General features: G+C 45.6%; 1 protein-coding gene across 1 annotated transcript in view; it reads left to right on the top strand.

The window, feature by feature from the left end:
* Positions 1-20,473, top strand: part of LOC119458139 (protein-cysteine N-palmitoyltransferase HHAT-like protein) — a 46,398-nt gene that overhangs the window by 5,409 nt on the left and 20,516 nt on the right. The window contains exons 5-7 of the mRNA XM_037719963.2: positions 2,533-2,727; positions 9,785-10,000; positions 15,019-15,134. Coding sequence (XP_037575891.1) covers positions 2,533-2,727; positions 9,785-10,000; positions 15,019-15,134 — 527 coding nt within the window. The remainder of the gene's footprint in view (positions 1-2,532; positions 2,728-9,784; positions 10,001-15,018; positions 15,135-20,473) is intronic.

Below are 20,473 nucleotides of genomic sequence, written 5' to 3'. Positions count from 1 at the left end.
TTTTGAGTTGAAGGTCTTTGACCAATCGTTTTGATTGGCCAAAGACCAACAATAACATCGGCCCAGGTCTGCTTGGAGCAACAAGTAAAAGGAAGGAGCATGGTTAGGATGGAGAAGGTTTACATCGTCAGCATTAGAGGAAAGGTTCATAGTGAGGTTATTAATTAAAAAGGCAAATATTGTTGGCCCCAGGACCTGCCACGAGGAGCACCTGATATTACAAGACAGTAATCGGACAAAGCGCCAGCAATGTGGACAGATTGCATGCGATCAGTGAGGATGCTGGAAACACCGTTGAAGTAAAGAACCACTCACACTGGCATGATGGAGTTTCCTCGTGTTATCTCAGGTCACCTTTAAAAAGGGATGTGCATTATAATTACAAAATGCTGTAGGTATATCAACAGAAATTTCCCTGTTAAGCGGGCTTCTGAGCAAGTAGCTTTAGTGCAAGGCTATCTTTTTCTTCAAAGTAAGTAGTGCTGCCTTAATTTTTAATTTTTTTTATCTTAAAGGCAAAACAAATATTTTGTATCTTCAGACAGCTAAATGGTATGCATTCAAATTTTTGTTCATAATTTTGTATTGTTCACTCAGTCACATTGCTTCTGCACGCCTATATTTTTTGTGTGTGTGACAGATGTAGCCTGCTCATGCCATTGAAGTCTGTGCTCATATTAGATACAGTGAAAGCTCGGTGATACGAATCTCACGGGGTCACGAAAAATATTCGTATTAGCCGAAATTCGTATCATCGAAACAATTAAAACTACAGTCGAATCTCGATAATTCGAACTCGAAGGGGCCCGAAAATTTGTTCGAATTAAAAAGACGTATTTTTGAAGTATTCGTGCACCATAGCACGATGCACGAACGGTGCGAGTCATGAAATATCGCGGCGAGCAAGCGCATAGCAAGCGCGGGCCACGAAACTGCCCAGGCCGGCTAACGGTCGCTTCCCGATAACGGCAGAAAACGAAGCTTCAGGGAGCCGGCGGCGCCGGCACACGGGTGCGCGCGGAGACCGTCGAAGGTGAGGGAGGAGGGCGGCAGGGAAGCGGATTTGGCCGGTCAACTCCGCCGCTTCTGTAGCTCCCCTCGCCCTCCCTCCCTCTCAACTCCCTCGTAGCTTTCTCACCTTCGACTCCGTGCGCACATCTCCGTGCGCTCCCGCCGCCGTGCTGGCGCCAGCTTATTTTAGCCGCTCCCTGAAGTTTCGTTTTCTGCCGTTATCGGGAAGCGAGCGTGTGCGGGCGTGGGCAGTTTCGTTGGCCCGACTGCGCCTCCGCCACTGCTTCCCTCTGCGCTGCTGCCGCAGCGTGCAAGGTCAACATGCGACTAGAAAATACAGGAAGCATAGAGGAGAAGGGTTCACTGCCATTTTATCCGCGTGGCTGAGCTGAGACGTCGGCACTAGTGTGTGCTAGAATACGGTTGTCTAGAACACACTAGTCGGCACGTACACGCTTGTTCCGGCGTGATGCAGAAACGGCGACCTTGCAATTTGAGAGAGGGTGAAATTTCCGCCGCGGGTTCTATTTTTTTTTTTTTCCCTTTCCTTCTCGCGCGGCATTGAGGGGTCTCTCCTGATCTTTTGCTCTACGGCGGTGTCGGAGCAATGCCGGTCGGAGGCGCCGCCGCGTGATTTGGCGCACTGCTAAGAGCATTGTCGGTGCGCGGTATGTTCGAAATAAGCGTGTTTGAATTAACGAGATTCGACTGTAGCTAAATTAAAGAGTCAGAGGTGAACTCACTCAGGCACATGTACGTAAAAAGCATTTATTTCTTGAAGAAAAAGTCTCTAATGTCCTTCTATCTCGGTAGACGTAGCTTGCTGCGACTAGGTAAAATGGCGCAAACACAAAGAACGCGGCCAGAAGCACAGCAGCCACTCCGTCCGATGGGCGGCCACCGAAAAGGAGGAAAAGTACAAAAGCGCCTCCGCACCAAAAAAGAACGGGAGAAAGCGTGTGACTGCGCGCTGTTCTCTTTCGCGGCCGTCGGTGGGGGCGGCGTTTATTCGTATCAACCGACGCAGGCCGGAAATCGATTCGTAACAACCGTTCTCTAGCACGTTGCAAAATATTGGGGCTCGGCCGGGACCACAGAAAAATTCGTATCATCCGGAAATTCCTATTAGCCGTGATCGTATCATCGAGCTTTTACTGTACGTCTGCAGAAGTGAAGCTCTCTTAGCGAAGCTTCCCGTACTTTGCTGATTGTGGCTACTGAGTGCTGTTGCCCTACCAGATAGCTCGCGCTCATAAAATTAAATGAATTGCATGTCGGTTGGTAGGATCAAACCTCGGTCTCCCTGCCAATGCTCTAACCATTTCAGCTATGATCGCACACATGGTTCTCTCGTGCCAAGTTGCTCTTTGGGAGGGTTGGCATGCGTGTCACGTTGCATTGCACATGTGTGTGAGAGCGTGCATGTGCACGTGAGAAGCGAAAGTTTTGTTTTTGATAGATTAGAACATGTGCGTTATATCTGCATAATTTAAAATGTTTTCTTCTTTCACCCAAATACAGTGGCTTCCAAGTTTCTATGCTGCATACAGCACTTTCTTCCTGCTCTACAATGTTGGCTGGCTGACAACTGCGTCTTTCTACACCCTGTACGTCGCCTTCTACGTTTCTGCAAAGTACAGAAGTACCTTGGTGTGCTACCTTCTGGGTCTGGCTGTTATCGTCCATTCGGCCTTTCCTGTACTGACATTCCTAAAGGTATGTGGTTTGTTTCAATTGGCATTAGAGACACCAGAGCTCTTTGTCACTTTAAGCCAGGTCACACCCTCCGGACCATCTGTGTTTCACTTAGGGAAGTCTGAGATGGCTGATTCAGAGACAGTTTATCTATCAGTGCTGAAGGCAACCTTTTTGGGTTTGCAGGCATTTCCCTAGACATCTAAGATTAGTTTGTATAGGAAAAAAAATAAATGAGCTCCTTGTGGCTACTCTCATCCCCGTAACAATATATTGCCACGGGGATGAGAGTAGCCACAAGGGATAGGAAATTGTATTTACAAAATGTATATAGAGAGAGACGGCTGCAGGCAAGATGGCAGAACAACAACACGAGCTCTACTCTGATCGCCATCTTTCTGGCGCATTCTTCCATGCTCGGCAGGATGCGTGCTTCAGTGCACGGGAATAGCGCGTAACATAAAACCCCCGCCGTCGAGAGTGCCGTCTTGGCGCTTAAGGAGCAGTAGGATCGTGTCTGGCAAGACAAGGCTTAAGTCGGGAGACGTACACGATACAGTGGCGGACGCGGCAGATGATCGACTGTCCAATAGAGCGATCTCGTACGCAACGTCAGTGATCGGGCGTAGTACCTTGTAAGGCCCGGAGTAGCGGGAAAGAAGCTTTGACGACAAGCCAATGTGGCGGCAAGGCGTCCAGAGGAGGACCAAAGAGCCTGAATAGTAATTAACGACTACGTGATGCCTATCGTAGCGGGCCTTCTGGGACAACTGGGAAGCATAAAGACGATCCCTTGCAATCTGGCGAGCCGTTGCAGCTGCGACGGGGTAGAGTGATGAGAGCATAGACAGTGGATAATTGAGCGCAAATTGGCATCGCTGAGCTGTTCGCTGCGTATGTCCGATAAATCGGATATCGCGAAGACACAGGTGTCTGAATCGTGCGCTGACAAGTCGGGAGGATCCACTGGATGACGGGATAGGCAGTCCGCATCCTGGTGCAGTCTGCCAGACTTGCAAATGACGTCAAAGCTGTATTCTTGCAATTTCAGTACCCAGCACCTCCACCACTCTGTTACGGGGTGTGTAGGAGGCGTTTATTGCAGGGAGCCGTAGGGCAAGTGGGTGCCGATACTACATGTCGTCCTTCTCTTCCTCGCTTCTCTCCTAATGTTGTTGTTGCTGCTGATGCTGCTGCTCCACTACCTTTGACGCACTGTAACAGTATGTATACATTGTATGCTAGTCAGGAGTAACTGCCAGTTCATTGCATTGGTTTACTTTCCTGTCTCTGACTACCCTAGGTGACACCATTCTCTTCAATCATGTTCTCCCTATATAGAAACGCATGACGTTTAATTTTGTTTCATTCTCAGCCATGGTCTCCAGTTGCTAAGCATAACGCCACAACTTTACGCCCAGCCATAGTGGACTTGCAGTGGGGGTAAAATGCGGGAACGACCTGAATTCACATTCAAGGGAAACTCTTGGTCAATATGAACCTGGAGCCCTCCACTACGGTAGCCCTCATTGGTGTTGCTTTGGCACATTAATCCTTGTCAGTTAATTGTTTTTAATCGACACAAACACTGGCAACAGTGCCGCTGTGGATGAGTCATGATTGAGTCATTAGAACGGAGTAAGATAAGACAGGAGCGCCGACTCCGCTCGTCTGGAAGGGACACATTCTGCAACGCCGGCTCCTGCTTCACAGCGTGTTCGCCAGACGGCGCTACGACTTAAGAAAAACTCTGCAGCGGAGAGGAGCAAAGGCCCGGGGACTCTCTCGCGGCGCCTGCTGGCCTATCCGTTTTGTCGTCTGCTCCGCGCACGCCCTGACGCCTGTACCGCGCATAGCTCTTGCGGTTCACGGAGTGACGTTAGCAGGAGAAACAAGTCATGTATCATTTTATTTAATTTACTTTATACAGGCCAAATGCAGGGCATTTGTGAGGTGGCCTACATGGAACTTTACAAGGCACAGGAACAGAAAATAAACAAATTACGGAAACTAAGACGGAAAGAAAAGCTATAGCAAATGGTAAGGCGATAAACGGCAGTTCGGGTGGTCTCAAGCAATGACAGACGACAACGAAAAGAAGTTTTTATGGAAAAGCTGACGTTTATCACTCTTTTTTATCTGAGCACGCATCAAGTGCTAAGATGCTTCGCTTGCTTCTTTGTTTCTCGCGGTGCTTTTCGTGTCGCCCGGTTCTCTTGCGAGCAGAATCGCCACATTCTCATTAAACATAATAATTAGGAATTCCTGCCAGTGTTTCCTGCTCATTATTTCACAAGAGAAGCTCTGATTATGTTTCTGCATAACTGGGGGAATCATCTCGAAGGCGAGGCTGAGAATTCACAGGGTAGCCAGCCGGTATTTACACTGGCTAACCTCCTTGTCTTTCTTTCCCTTTCTCTCTCTCTAAATTACGGCATGTCTCTGGACAAGGAAAGGCACCTGCACTGTGTGTAGTTGTAGACAAATTTAAATTGGGCTCCTCTCGTCCTTCCGCATTGGCGTCTTCTGGTTCCTCCTGGCATTCAGCATCATTTAGCTACGCCAGGCTTCCCTAAACAAATTGAAGGAACGGCTCCGCTTCGATGTCGAGGCACTTTCTTGACATCTAGTAGGACATCGCCTTTGTCTTTGCTGAAATAATTATCAAAAATAAGCTGCTTCTCGAAGTGTCGCGCACATATTTTGTCCATTGCTTTAAGTGCTCGTTTACCATCAGGAATTTTTTGACGCCACTGGTGCAGCAGTTGAAGATCAGATGGCGAAGCGAAGAGCGAAAATTTCTCGCGTCCTTTGCCATAACCAGATTTGCAGCCGGGAACAAAACACTATCCTGTTGCTCAGTGTCTTCACGCACAAGTATCAAGATACCTTGTTCCGTCAGGCATGAATAAACATACTGCAGACATGGTAAACAAAGTGAGGAAGATGAAAATTTCGCACCTTCGCTTCCGCGCAGACGTAGAGGAGTGAAAAACAAGTACTTCTGTTGTGTCTTTTTGTACAGCATAATTTATCGTCTGTTTCCTCTAAATACATCTAAAAATGTTTCGTATGCGTGCATAAAAGCGCTACCGCGTGTTTATTTGCGCTTTTATTATTTGTGCGCATATATATATATTTTTTTTGATTACTGTCAAATTGAGACGGCCGAGGGTCCACGTTTGTAGCAGACGACACGCTCTGCGGGTGCCGCGCTGGGCGTTCTGCGCCGCCGTCGCCGCCGGTCTCCACCACTCGGCGCATGCGCACATGGAAGCAAGCTGTTGAGTGTTTTCCACGCGCCTCGACAGATGGCGCTACGCGATGTATAATTTGCGTTGCACGGTTTGTCCCGAGCGAATGCGTTGCGCGGCGGCAGAGTCGGCGCTCCTATTTTTCTTACTCCGTGGTCATGAGTCACACTGTGAATCATGTTTCGTGGCTGGTTTTTTAAAGGAGCACTGACACACATTGTCAATGTTGTAGAAATCCTACCACATATTTCTCGCACATCAAAAGATTATGCAAAGCAGGTATGGAAGCAAGAAACTTGTTCTTGATACTAAAGTTGCTCTCGATATGCTAGACCAGGCATGATCAAAATTATCATAGTACAGTAAGACAGAAAAATTTGCCGACGTCATGTGGCAATAAGACTACCGTAAAATTCCGATCAAGCGCCCCCACCCGTGCAAGAGCCCCCCCCTAACTTCACTGCTAATTTCAAATTTCCGCGCCGTTCCGGGAAAGCGCCCCCCCCCCCCCCCCCACCAACACTGGCCTGCCACATCCAGTCCACGAAAATGATGGCAAATTCGGCAAATTGCACCGGTGCGCATCGGGCGCCCGGATGAGCCATTTCATCGAATCATGGTCGTACCCGGGCGCCCCAGTGGGCACGCGAGTGCATCAGGGCGAACTGCGGCTGGCGGTCGGTAGTTCACGGACCGCCGGCCGACGGCGAGATCTGCCTCTCGCACGGTACAAAGGAGTTCCCTGCGGCACAGTGACGTGACCACTCGGTGACTGAGGAGTGGTCGCGGCTACGCTCTGGCATCGCCGGCAGCTTCACCGCTGCTAATCACTCGCCACCGATATCGTCGCTAGGCCTTTTTCAGTTCACTTCGAATCTGTAGCCGACGGCGCTTCAGAACGAACCGCCGACGCTCCCAAGCAGCAATGTTTTGTTACCGTCGTTGCCGCTTTACCCTCTCCTCACAATAATTTCACACGATGAAGAAAACATGCTGATATTTGCGGCGCCACCAGCTGCGATGCGAGCATGGCCGAGCCGCGGTTCGCTGTCCGCCGTCGGTAGCCATGCACTGCAGCTGAGCTTCACTTGTATCGGAACTCTCATTAGTGCTAAACGTTTCACCGTGGACATGGTTTTTAATAAAGTGAACATTACGCGTCAATTTACTCTCGCGGACATAATTTTGCCTGGAATAGACGCTGCATAACCAATGTTCGCGTCGCCGGTCGCGGCGACGCGCCGGTGCAGCGTCGATGCGCTTTCTGTAGTTCTTTTGGTGGTTTTGAGTAACGGTGGTGTTGAGAGTGATAAACACCACTAACAAATCTTTGGCTTAATAAAGTTCATGTTCAATAAAATTTTAATGCTATTCCAACTGCGCTTTTCTTTTTGCGGGAAAATTTTGTCGTGGCCATCTTGAATTTTGGTGCCGTTCCGGGATAGCGCCCCCCCTAACTTTGCCGGTAATTTCGACTTGCTCGAGGGGGGGCGCTTGCTCGGAATTTTACGGTAGGTATGAAAGTGTTGTTAAAAAAGTTAACAAGAGTGCTGCATGCGTCTCTTCTGGCTGATTTCACGTGTGACAGCTGCAACAATTGCAGTAACCAAGCAAGGCAGTGTATCACGACGCATCCATCCCCCGCTTGCCAAAACTTGTATGTATAAACAATGCACAACAAAAAGGGGGACCGATGGGTTCGATTTTTGTCAATCACTACCATGCTAATCTTATGCATGTCTCTCACTTTTTTTTTTCTTTCAAGGTAGAAATATTTAATTCCTTATTCAAACATTGTGCCTTCATAATTCGTATGCTTTGTTAGTTGTAATCTATAGTTTACGAGTTGTCTTCATTCAAAGATTTTTTTTTTTTTTGCCCTCACGTTTGTTTGGGGGGATGTACAGCCTCCCACTATAACACTATAATATGGTCATACGTCGTCCTGAAGGGAACATCGCATTAGACGACTCTTGCGCAGGAGAGTGCTTAGTGCACTTGAGAGTACTTCTGCCGGTCTCGCTGATTATTGCCGCTTGAAGGCGCTAAAATGATGCGTGATGGACGCTCGCACGATGTAGTTAAAAATGCGGGTATCGACCAAAAAAGTTTACGGACCACAGGATCTCAGAAAACGCTAAATATCCGAGCAGCCTTTAAAAGTAGCCAGTAAAACCGTACATCACAATGTTGTTCACATATACCAGTAGAGGCTGGAAATTGGAATACATACCAGAATGCGTTTTGAGGCTGCGGAGATATTCAGCTTTTTGTCAGATCTCCTGGTCCATAAACTTTTTTGGCCGATAGTACATCCCCCCAAACTGGCGCTTATTCTTTCTTGCATGCATTTCGTATTTTTACATATATTGCCTTGTATAAATTCTGCTTTTATTTTTTCTTTCTTCTAAAACTACATTATTCTTTTTGAAGCCAGGAAAACATAGAGGAAATAAGCTGTAGTTTCAATTGAAATGCAGAAGTAGTGAGTCCATCCACTTTCGTTTCTCTTTTTCTTATTATTCCGACATTTCAATTAAAACCACGGTTAATTTTCCCAATGCTTTCCTTGGCTTCATTGTGTGTTGGCTTTATGTGGCTATGTGGCAACAACTATTAGTATAGTAAATTATTTAGGGTACTCTGACACTTTGCAGTAAATTAAATGCGAGAGCATTTCTTTGGCCAACCCTACCCCATCTTGGTCTGTTTATTCCACCTCGATACGATGGCTGCATAAAAAGACTTGAGAAAGTGTAGCCCCTGTGAGGAGTTGAACCCGGGCCCGCGACATGGATGGTGAGTACCTATCCTTGGTGCCATGCCAACAGTTGAGAAGGGGCATGTACCTGGCCTGTGAAAGTGGAGTGAAAGAGCATCGCCACTGTCGCGCTGTCACGATATTGACACTCGTGTACAGCTCGTGGAGTGTCTCTAGAGACATGCAGTGTTTTTGGCTGCAAAAGCAACAAATACCAAAGAGATGCACCGTCACGCACGGTTCAGTTGGCTGTAATGGAAGCTCAAGAAAGTACGTGTGCTGTGACAGTGGCTGTCGCATAACTTGGACAATTATCGTAGGTGGGTTATCGTAGTTAGTTTGTACCTTCACGTAATGCAAAGAAATTACAAGTTGAAAATGTCCTCTCAGTACACCTTGAACATTCTTCTCCGGCGAGTCCGCAGATATGTTTTATGAAATTTTGAAAATATCAGTGCCTGGGTGGCATTATGTTCTCATGCGCTTAACCCTTTCAGGCGCCCCAAAATTATGTTGATTGAAAACTTGCTTTCACCCCATTCCTTGCATCTTCAGAATCATAAAAAGTGTACATCTGTAGCATAGATTAAGAATTCAAAATTTTTTTATTGAGTTTTGTCAAGTTTACAGAATGTGGACTCCTTGCGAAAACTCACTGCAGGAACATCAGATATGAGAACATCAACTCTTTCATGTCTAGCAGGCTTGAAAAGCATCTATCCAGGCATTTCAAAATAACGCCTAGTGCAACACATTTTAAAACACTTTGAAATGAAAGCAGTGAACCCACTACATACGACATACTCACACTGAGCAAAAGCACACAATCGTGTACCTTCCCACTCGTTTTACTAAAACATTTCACACATGTTATTCAAACTTGCAGTACAATCCCAATCAGGAAAGTTTCAGGATGCATGCAACACATTTTCAATATCATTACTTTCATCAATGCTGTCGCTGTTGATGCATTATTGGGGCGTACACATTTGTGTGCACCACACCTGAAAGTCTTAATTACGGATGGTGACTAGAAAATATCTTTTCCTCCCGTTTCTTCCAGCCCGTCTATCTTTACCACGGCAGTGTGGAGACTTTCCTCACGCAAGTTGGGCTTTCGTGGACGGCAGCCCGGTGCGTGAGCTTTGCCGTTGATGCCATCACAAGACAAAGCACGCAGAACAGCAATCCTGAAATCGACACTTCGCTTGCGTACATCCTTTACTTGCCAGCACTGTTTACTGGTCCCCTACAGAATTACTCGGACTTCGTTGTACAGGTATGCCACAGTGGTTTTCAAATTTTTTAAGGGCAGTATTCGAAATATTGGCATGACTGAAGTGCATTTGGCATCGCTTAGCACAAGTCGTTACACTGTTGTTTAATCATGGCTTAATTGGCTCTTACTTTTAGAAGTGTGTGAATTGCGATATTCCAGACTGAAACGAACACAAATCATGTATGACAGCAAACCACGTATGAATCACATAGTTATACTAGATATATGTAACAAAGTAAATAAAAATGTTTCTTTCCAATATCGGCATGTAGTGAGTATGGTATGCTTAGAATGAACCATTTTTGTGTTGAATGCGACTGCTATGTAATGCATACCTGCCAAGTCTCCCGGATTACCCGGGAGACTCCCGGATTTGGACTGTTTCTTCCAGTTGTACGGTTGACAGGAAAATCTCCCGGAAATTGAAGTTGTGTCCCGTTTCTATCCGCGTTCAGCGCTTCGTCAGGCCACATTGGCAAAAAGAATCCAACCCAATTCAGTTGGAAGTTAATTGCATAATACAGTTAAGAAAGTAGCAGGGAAACCCTACTATACATGCGCTATATTTCGTTAACCGCGGAGCCGCTCCTTACGCTGACGGGGTTGTTCAGTGCCCTAGTGGCCCTAGTCTCATTAAGCTAATGAGCGAATGCCACGTTCCGCCACTAGCAACACTAGACTCCATCGTTCTCCCCGGCGTCAGTCGCTCTGGCATTGCGTAGGCCCACAGTCAGTCATGGCTTTAAAAGCAAGGAGCGCTAGTGCAAAAAGTGCAAGTATTTTAATGTAGTGCTCAGCCGAAGTGATGTTGGGTATTTTGTTGATACCACAGAGCAATGCAGAGTGCGAGCAGCAATTTAACATAAAAGGATGCCGTGCCGCTCGTCCATCTGTTGCTCGTCTAAGACGCTGGGAAACGTCATCCTCACAAAATGTGAAAGAAATGGGATTTCTTACAATCAATCATTATCTGAATAATTTTTGAACACCCGCCGTAGTTGCTTTGTGGCATTGGCATTGCGCTGCTCAGCACGAACTTGCGGGATCAAATCTCGGTCGCAGCAGCTGCGTTTAGTTGGCAGCGAAATGCAAAAATGCGCGTGTGCTGTCCATTAGGTTAACGAACCCTAGGTGGTTGAAATTAATCTGCAGTTCGCCACTACGGCGTGCCTCATAATCAGATGGTGGTTGTGGGACGTGTGACCCGAGAATTCAATTAAATTTTAAAGAATTTTTGAAGACAGAATTAGCATCAACGAAATGCTTACAAAAGCTTGCAAAAGTGCATGTGGTCATTTGGATATCTGTAAATAAAATTGTAAAGAAGTTCTCCTGTGAGTACTTGAAAATATAGACGTCGAGGGAGGGGTAGGTATGGACCAACTGACCTCCCCTCCCCCCCGGGTCGAAACATTTCCCGGATATAGTGTCTTCAAACTTGGCAGGTACGGTAATGAGGTTCGACTGTAATTTGGTTAGTTTTACACTTGCTGTCGCTTACTGTCTTTATATATTACAAGATCACTGATTCACGGCTTAGCAAGAAGGTGATGCATATTTATTTCAAGTATGTTAATGAGCACTTTTCATAATTCTAAAACTAAATTTCCTGCAAGGCAGTTTACGAAGCTAATGGCGGCACAGTAATTTTTGCAATCGGCACGTGCCAGCAGTTTTCTTGTCTTATGACATAGAAAGTGTAGGCATGGCTATCATGATGAAGCCACTCATAAGAGACAAGTCCCAGCATTTGTAGCTGGCATCTTGCCTTCTCTTGAATCATTAGCAGTGCCACCATTAGTTAGGCAAATTTGCAGTGCAGAAAAGTGCTCTTGCAAATTAGGAACACGGTCTATTAGCAGGACTTATTTGATTAGACAGCCCATTAAAATTGCAGCTATATTTGGCTTGAGGCCCAAATTGAGTAGCAAGACAGTCGGTCATTATTTGAAATTTTTTTGTAATCTTGCACCCTGCTTATTTTTATCCCTGTGCGAATTGTTGGTAGTCACGGCTAACACACAGCAACGTTGTCATCTGCTCTGCACGAGTCTAATCCTCGACGTGAACAGCGTGCAACGAGAAATTAGGAGCCCACCTACTCGGTTGAGCATTGGTAATTGTGCAAGCATCTTAGGGTGCAAGCAGCTATAGCTCGAAAATAGAGGCTGTGCATAGTAATTCGTGTTGCTGGCCAGTATATCCTACACACTATCCAAGAAATGTCGAACTTGAAATCTCCTCCACAGACAGTCACTTGCCGCAAATGGTTCTTTAACAAAAGATGACCACGCACTCTGTCAACTGTGGCATACTTGTTGAGGAATACCTTCTTGAAGTGGGAATTTGCATGCTATCAAAGGGAGATGCCATCAGGCCATGCAGTGATGCTCACTGCATTCACGCTTTTGTCACGCCGTTGCTTGTACTCAGTGTCAGCCTCATCATGTGACATTGAGGCTCTTCTACCACGCTCTCAGCCTCCTCCTATCTCTCTCACACTCCTCCTCTCCTGTACATTCTTTGTTAAAAGTGTACGACCTGTGTTGCCTGTTACCTTTAGGCCAACTGCAGGCTTTTTAGTAGCATTCCTGTGGTACGCCACAAGTTGAAGTGCCCTAAGGAATGAAAAGAACCCTTGGGCTCACCACCTAGAGGTCATGAGCACCATGAGAACTTCACTACACAACCGAACTAGGTAAACGATGAAAGCGTAAAGCAACCCATATACTTTTGACAAAGGCTGTACATGCTCATCTGCTAGCCTCATTACTCTACTGCGATACCGCTCCAGTGCGCTCATGTTTCTTTATGCTTTCACGCACTGACCAGCACCAATCTGCTCAGACCAGTAATCCACGGCGGTGGACCTTGCTGTGATAACAATGTGGTATGAGCATGTGTGTGTAACTTAGTAGGTAACTAAGAGCATATTGGTAACCTAGTGACAAAGATGTGAAATTTAGTTAGTTTTTAGCCCTTTTAATGACATCACCTTTTTGTAGTTTTAGGGACTTTTTTGGCGACATAAGTAGCCAGTAAATTGCCCTGGTAAAATTTCTCAAGGGACTCTTGCTAAGTTTAATTACTCGCCCCTATTTTATCCCAAGGAAGATATATGCACTTCTGTTTGTCACTACTTATAAGAACGTACAGAAGGGCTCATCAGTGAGCCATCGGGGCACATCAAAGCTGCTATTTCAAGGCAGAAAACAATCTCTGGATGTGCCACCATTTTAGAAAATCAGGAGTTTTCTATTTTCACATTCGAACTGTTGACTTGTCATCACAGGAGGTAATTTAATGCTATAGTTTTAAATATATAATAAAAAGGCACCATAGTCCAATTAAAGCATAAAAGAAAAATAAACTCTGAGCAGCACGTCATCATCACTTGGCAACTTTTCGCTAAAGATTGAGTGCTTTGTGCCGTGACTTGGTGAATACATCTAAAACAAGTTGCCAGCACTGGACATACATGCTATATACAATGCTCAAATCAGTATATGCAGCTGTAGCTGTAAATGTTTAGAACCAGCGGCCTGTAGCAGTGAGGGTTTATTTTGTTGCCCCCGTACATTTATTGCCATCAAGACATCTAGCAGTCGATGGTCACGTAATCTACAACCTGCCACAGTGGCCCAGTGGCTACAGCATTTTATTGCTGAGCTGTCATGCTGTGGATACGATTCCCAGCCACTGCAGCTGTATTATGGTGCAGAATGCAAAAATGCTTGTGTATCATGCTTTGAGCAGATGTTAAAGAACCTAAAATAGTTGAAATTATTGTAGAGGCTCCTACTACAGAGTTTGTCATAACCAGTGTGGTGTTTCATAACCAGAGTTTGTACAGTCGAACCTGAATACATCGAACCCACATATAACGAATTAGTGTGTATAATGAACAGCAGTAAAATCTCCTTGAAAATTGTTGTATAAAATTTTTATTTTGTATATTTAATTACCTCAATCATTTGTTGTAATTCGTCTCCATTATTGTCCTATTGAGCAACAATGGAGACGAATTACAACAAATGATTGAGGACCTTAATCAAGAAAGTGTAAGAAATGGGTTGAAGATGAATATGCAGAAGACAAAGATAATGTTCAATAGCCTAGCAAGGGAACAAGAATTCAGGATCGCCAATCAGCCTCTAGAGTCTGTAAAGGAATATGTTTATCTAGGTCAGTTACTCACAGGGGACCCTGATCATGAGAAAGAAATTTACAGAAGAATAAAATTGGGTTGGAGTGCATACGGCAGGCATTGCCAAATCCTGACTGGGAGCTTACCACTGTTGTTGAAAAGAAAAGTGTACAATCATTGCATTCTACCGGTGCTAACATATGGGGCAGAAACTTGGAGGTTAACAAAGAAGCTCGAGAACAAGTTAAGGACCGCACAAAGAGCGATGGAACGAAAAATCTTAGGAGTAACGTTAAGAGACAGGAAGAGAGCGGTGTGGATCAGAGAACAAACGGGGGTAGACGATATTCTAGTTGACATTAAGCGGAAGAAATAGAGCTGGGCAGGCCATGTAATGCATAGGATGGATAACCGTTGGACCATTAGGGTGACAGAATGGATACCAAGAGAAGGGAAGCGCAGTCGAGGACCGCAGAAAACCAGGTGGGATGATGAAGTTAGGAAATTCGCAGGCGCAAGTTGGAATACGCTAGCACAAGACAGGAGTAATTGGAGATCGCAGGGAGAGGCCTTCTTCCTGCAGTGGACATAAATATATGATGATGATGATGATATCGAACTTTTTTGTGATCCCCCTCAGATTCGAGATATCCGGGCTCTAATGTAGTAGCATTTCTACTGAATGGATGCACTCTATATGAAGTCTATGTAAATTTCATAAGAATTGTGCGGAAAGCATACAAAAAGATATGGAAATATTTAAATGGCATACATAACGTTTCAGTGGGGATACATGTGTGTTACTTTGGTACTTGCAGCTCCTTTCATGCAGGATTAAATAACCTCGAAGTATTTTGTTGTTGTTACCTAGGTCACAAAACAAAAAACAGCCTGGTCAGTGCAAGATATCATGTATCCTGCTGCCCAGGTCGGGTTGTGTACACTCTACTACTTTCTTCTTGAGGTCCTTCTGCACTATTTCTACAGGTGAGTGTGCAAATGACCACATTTGAAAAGTTGTAGGCGCTGTATGAATCGATGCTATATCGCTCACGGTGCATGCATTCTGGTGATGCAAAACTATCGGTAAATTGACTAACAGTAGTATCTATAGGTTTTTGAACTATCGGTAGTGCTTCTTGTATGTTCGTTACAGTATTACCATCAATAGCAATACTGATAGTACAGTTGAACGTGGATATATCGAATCTGAAGGGGATCACAAAAAGTTCGATGTATATGTATTTCGATATATAAAATAAAAATTGTATACAAAAATTTTCAAGGGGATCTTACTGCTGTTCGTTACACACAATAATTCATTATATGTGGGTTCAATATATCCAGGTTAGACTTTATTATCATAGTTCCCTGTGAAGCTATCGATAGTGTTATGAAAACTATTGATAATAGTACTATCAATAGTATTGCAATAGTTCGCTATTGACAATGTCATTGATAGTTCTGCAATTCTTGGCTAGTGATACTGCAGCAGAATCTCGTTTAGCTTCTGGTTTACTCAAACTGACGCTGTGGTCCTGTCAAAATTAAGTGTAGCATTTCAATGTCTGAAAGCGCCCGGTAATTCGTAGGTGTAAACATTTGCGACGGTTAATACAAACATATCGTGCTGCCAACCATGTTCTTGCCAGCATGCCTGTTTACGTGGCAGCGCCTTTGACCCGGCAGATGTCGCAAGTACCATGTTTTGGCATGTATAGCCTACAGCTACAAATTTGAAAAATCTACCAGTAATGTCGGGGCATGGAGTTTATGGGAATTTTGGCTTGAGGAGAATTTGGCTTCACAGCAGCAAAAATTTTGCCTAAAAGTGTGGCTTCATGGAAGCACGGCACTTCTGGAACTTGTCACTCGCGTTAGCTCCGTTCACAAGTGCCACCTAACGCAGCGCTGCACCCGTAGAATTTCCTACAATTACTAGAGGGAACTCTGGCACTGTGATTGTTCAGCCATGCACGGGAATGATGGGTAGTACATGGATTTGTCTGCTCTTCGTGCTTGGGGCTTCAGCCGCTCTTGGGGCTTCATTTATTAAATAACCCTTTATTTGGGCCTAAAGTGAAGTAAATTTCAAAGCAATTTATGCTTTCTTTTTTAATGCAGGGGGTAATAAAACTCTCCGAACATGCATAATCGCTGATAACTGCAGTGGTTCCGCTAATCCATGCGTCTGTGGCGTTAATGGTTCCAATGTCGGGCTTCTGTGCTAGATATAGGTCCTGCGTTCGAATACGGCCGTCGGAAAATTTTATTAATGTTTATTTAATTCATAATGCAGTGCTGTCTTAAATATGATCACTTTGCAAAGTCACGAAGCCATTTATAAGCCAGAAGGACGAAGTTTAGGCAAATCCATGTATACTGCCCATCGTTCCTATGCTGGCTGAACCGCCCTACTTGCAGCTCCAGTAGACACGGGCACCACAGTTCTCTGTAGTGTAATTGTATGAAACTCTGTGGCTGCACGTGCCCTCCATTTAATGGGCTTCCTTTAATTCAAACTCCATTAAACTTGAACAAATTTTCGGCCCATTCAAGTTTGAATCGTAGAGATTTGACTGTATTGCCAGAAAATTTGCGCCAGCTGACGGTCAGTAACACTCGGTTCATGCAATTTGGAACAGAGAAACGTCGGCCAGTTTACTTTGCAGTATTTACATGTGGTATGTTGCGTGATTTTACGTTATCAAAGTGTACTATCAATAGTGCACTCGGTAATGCTATTGATATCAACAGTGTGCTATTGATAATACGCTATTGTACGCTATAGTATTGATAATACGCTATCGATAGTACAGTAAAACCTCGTTAATTCGGAAAATCGGATAATTCGGACTCGTCCTCTGGTCCTGGTAGGCGCATGCATTATTTCATGCAATCAAACTCTTGTTAATGCGGATGTATTTGGAAGCACATCAGTTAATTCGGACAACTCTCGGAGCTCGGCTGGCATGGAGCGCCGCAAATGTGCGACGCAAAAGAGCAAGAATGGTGCTAGCGTCCAACTGAAATGAAGTGGCGGAGTCCACATCGCCATGGTCATCAGTGAAAATTGTACGTGAATGACAGCATTGGGAGAACGCTTTGTGCCTATTGGGCCCTTTAAAGCATTTATTCTTGCATTTACCGCCGCACATAACACCGTGTTGGCCGTGTGCCTTCATAACTGCGTCGATAGGCACCACACTTTCGTCCACAGCATTTGCGGCAAATAGTAGTTTCGTTTTGAATCTGTGCGCACATCGGCCGCGTGTCTTCAGAACCGCAAGGTTGCCGTCCATGATCGCATCGATAGCTGCCATGGCACGGTAGGGTTTAAACACTGCAAAATGAAATGCTGCTTGTACATCTGCCTTTACTTTCATCCTATGTGACATGTTATCTCATGCAGTGTTTATGTTTGTGCACTACACCATTCGCAAGCTACATGGGCACATTACCCATTGACTCAAGAATGGGCTAGGCCAAATATAAGAATTTTATTAAAATTATAGAAGCCCTTCAGTATCATGTGGTATTACAGTATAGACCACTTATAACGTAACCGCTTATAGTGCAGGACCGGATATAGTATGGTCTTTTCAGACTCCCAATAATTTTGCCATAGCACTCCATGTATACGCATACCGCTTACAGTGCAGCTGCGTGAGATTAAATACCGGTTATAATGCGGCTTCCACGGAAAATCTCGCCTACAAGGACGGCAGCGAGCACGCTTCTCAACAAGGTGCGTGCTGCCGGCCGGCGTATGCATTATTCAATGCAATCAAACTCTCGGTAATTCGGACTTATTTGGCCGCACATCGATTAATTCGGACTACTTTCGGAGCTCGGTGAGTGAGGAGACATCACCGGACATCAGTTGAAATCGTACGTGAATGACAGCAACGCCGAAACGCTTCGAGCCTATTTGTGTCTTTAAAGCCTGTATTCTTGCGTTTTACTGCCGTGCATAACACCGCGTTGGCCGCGGGCTTTCGTAACTGCGTAGTCGATATCCATGATCACGTCGATAGCGGCCGCGGTTTTCTCCGCAGCGGTTGCGGCGAACAGTATAGTTTCGTTTTTACTCGGCACGCGCATCGGCCGCGTGCCTAAAAAACTGCGTAGTCGTCATCGAGTATCGCATAGATAGCGACCGCAGTTTCGACGGCCAGTTGCAGAGACTCGACAACTCGGTGCGTATGCCGTTGCGCATGCCTTCAGCACCGCAAAATCGCTGTTCATAATCGCGTCGATAGCGGTCACGGTATTTGCCGCAGCGGTTGCGGCAAACAGTTGTTTCGTTTTTACTCGGTGCAAAGCTGTCGAGCTTGAAGAGCACCGGCTACATCGCGATTATGTTTTCGCCAGCTCACTGGAGAAAACGTAATCGCGATATGCGCGCGATAGTACAAAGCATCTCTACATGCTTGGTACATGTTTTGCATACGTACAAGGCTTGAAAATCATTGTTTTGGTTATAGTGCGGTACCGCTTATAGTGCAGATATTCGCGACTCCGGCTACTTACGTTATAAGCGGTCTACACTGTACATTGACAGGTCTGTGTGCTTTGAAGATATCTATGAGCCAACATTATATGCACAGTTCTTATGAAAGAATTTATTGTTTGATTGCACAGAACTGAGGTGCATCTCCTAGCACTACTTTATCACCCAAAATTTTGTGCTATATAAGTCATACCATCCAACGAGATACCAAACCAGCAGCCACATGAAAGGCCGGGGGTTAGGCAGAGAAATGTTCGTATTAAAAGGTGATGTGGCTGGTATGATGTGAACTGTGTAAAAAATGTCGCAGTTTCACCCGAAAGGCAAAGCATCAATTGCGATAGCAACTTAGTAGAGAGCTATACGGAGTAAGGACAGTAGTTTTATCAGCTGTATAAACTTGGACATGCAGCAGCACCAGCAATGTGCAAAACTGTTGTCGACGCCGCCGCCGTTTTGCGCGCGTTCGCACTGAACCCGCGCATTGGTGATTGTTGCCAGGGCCTCTGGGGGCGGCTCGGATGTTTTCGACGAGATCAGAACGGGAAACTTGTCGAGCAGCGTCGGAAGTCTTTACCACCTTCTCGCGTCGCAACGTTTTTATATAAATACGCATTTGGTGCCGCAGCTAAACGTCGCCTCCCCTCTCTCCCGTCCCCCCACGGCCTTTCGCGCGACGGAAGTCGCGTTTGCTCTATATATATGGTGATTGTGAAGGAGGAAAGAGATGCTTAATTCTGCAGCCCTTCAGGGAGCACGGCACCGAACGCACATTTGTTCTCCGCCATGCGTTTGCTCCCCGTAAAAGCGTGCGTCCCTCGCGCCCTTTCACTCACGCATACAGCGTCCGGCGCGCGGCAACGATTTCATCACCGTTGACGTCATACGGAACTTCACGGTGACCCCAACGACAGAAATCCTCTTTGAGTGTCCATATAATTGCTATCGCAATAAAAAAGTGGTGTGTCAGATACTGAAAATGTCACCCCATTAACACCATAAACTCCCAAACGTAGTTTGCAAGATGGTGACTGAGGTACACTCCTGTTGATGACATGGTATCAGGCATTTCATGCATCCCTTTAGTACTCTGGAGGGGATTTATGGTAAGGAACTACTGACTATGGTGAGGAGGCCCTTCACTCTAGCCGTAACACTATAGTGACAGGGTAACAGCAGCCGATGTGGGACCTGTGTAATAGTAGCGCTTTTCCGTCTGGTTCGTGGCGCCGCACAAGAGCCTGGGCTCATGATTGTAGGGTTCTAGGTTCGAACCACGTCTTGGGCAATTTTGTTCTTTTTATTTTTTATTTTTTTTTAACGTTGCTGCATAATTATTTTCTTCAATCGACTACTGCCGAACTTGTTCTTTTGTCCTATGCTTCTTTGCCACGCCTGACATGGAGGGCTCCTGCCAGGGGGAGCAAAGCGACCCATTGCGTAGCCCAGGGGGAAGGGGCCTTAGGTAATTGCCGCTTTAGTGGCTGCAGACCAATGAATAATGATGCGTGGTTACGCCCTTACTGTGCATCCTAGTGATAAGGGCCAACCACTTAGCAGTGAAACTCTGTGCGCGTAACGTGATGGAATAAAAGGGGCCCCCCACTTTACCAACTAGGCAAGGAGGCCCGTCAGAATAGTAGTGTATAGACTAGTGTTATGACGGGCCCCCTCACCGTAGTGAGTGCCTTATGGTAATTGCTTTGCTTGACTATTTGACACAGAAATTCAAGCTTCTGCCACCACACCATACCGTAGTTCGATATTCTGTGCCCAGTACAGTGGCAGACTGGATATGGCAATCTGCTGCATG

This window comes from Dermacentor silvarum, chromosome 7, assembly GCF_013339745.2.
Source record: "Dermacentor silvarum isolate Dsil-2018 chromosome 7, BIME_Dsil_1.4, whole genome shotgun sequence".
NCBI classification, from domain to species: Eukaryota; Metazoa; Arthropoda; class Arachnida; order Ixodida; family Ixodidae; genus Dermacentor; species Dermacentor silvarum.
Note: the sequence above shows the minus strand (reverse complement) of the source record. Positions and strands in the feature narration are given on the sequence as shown.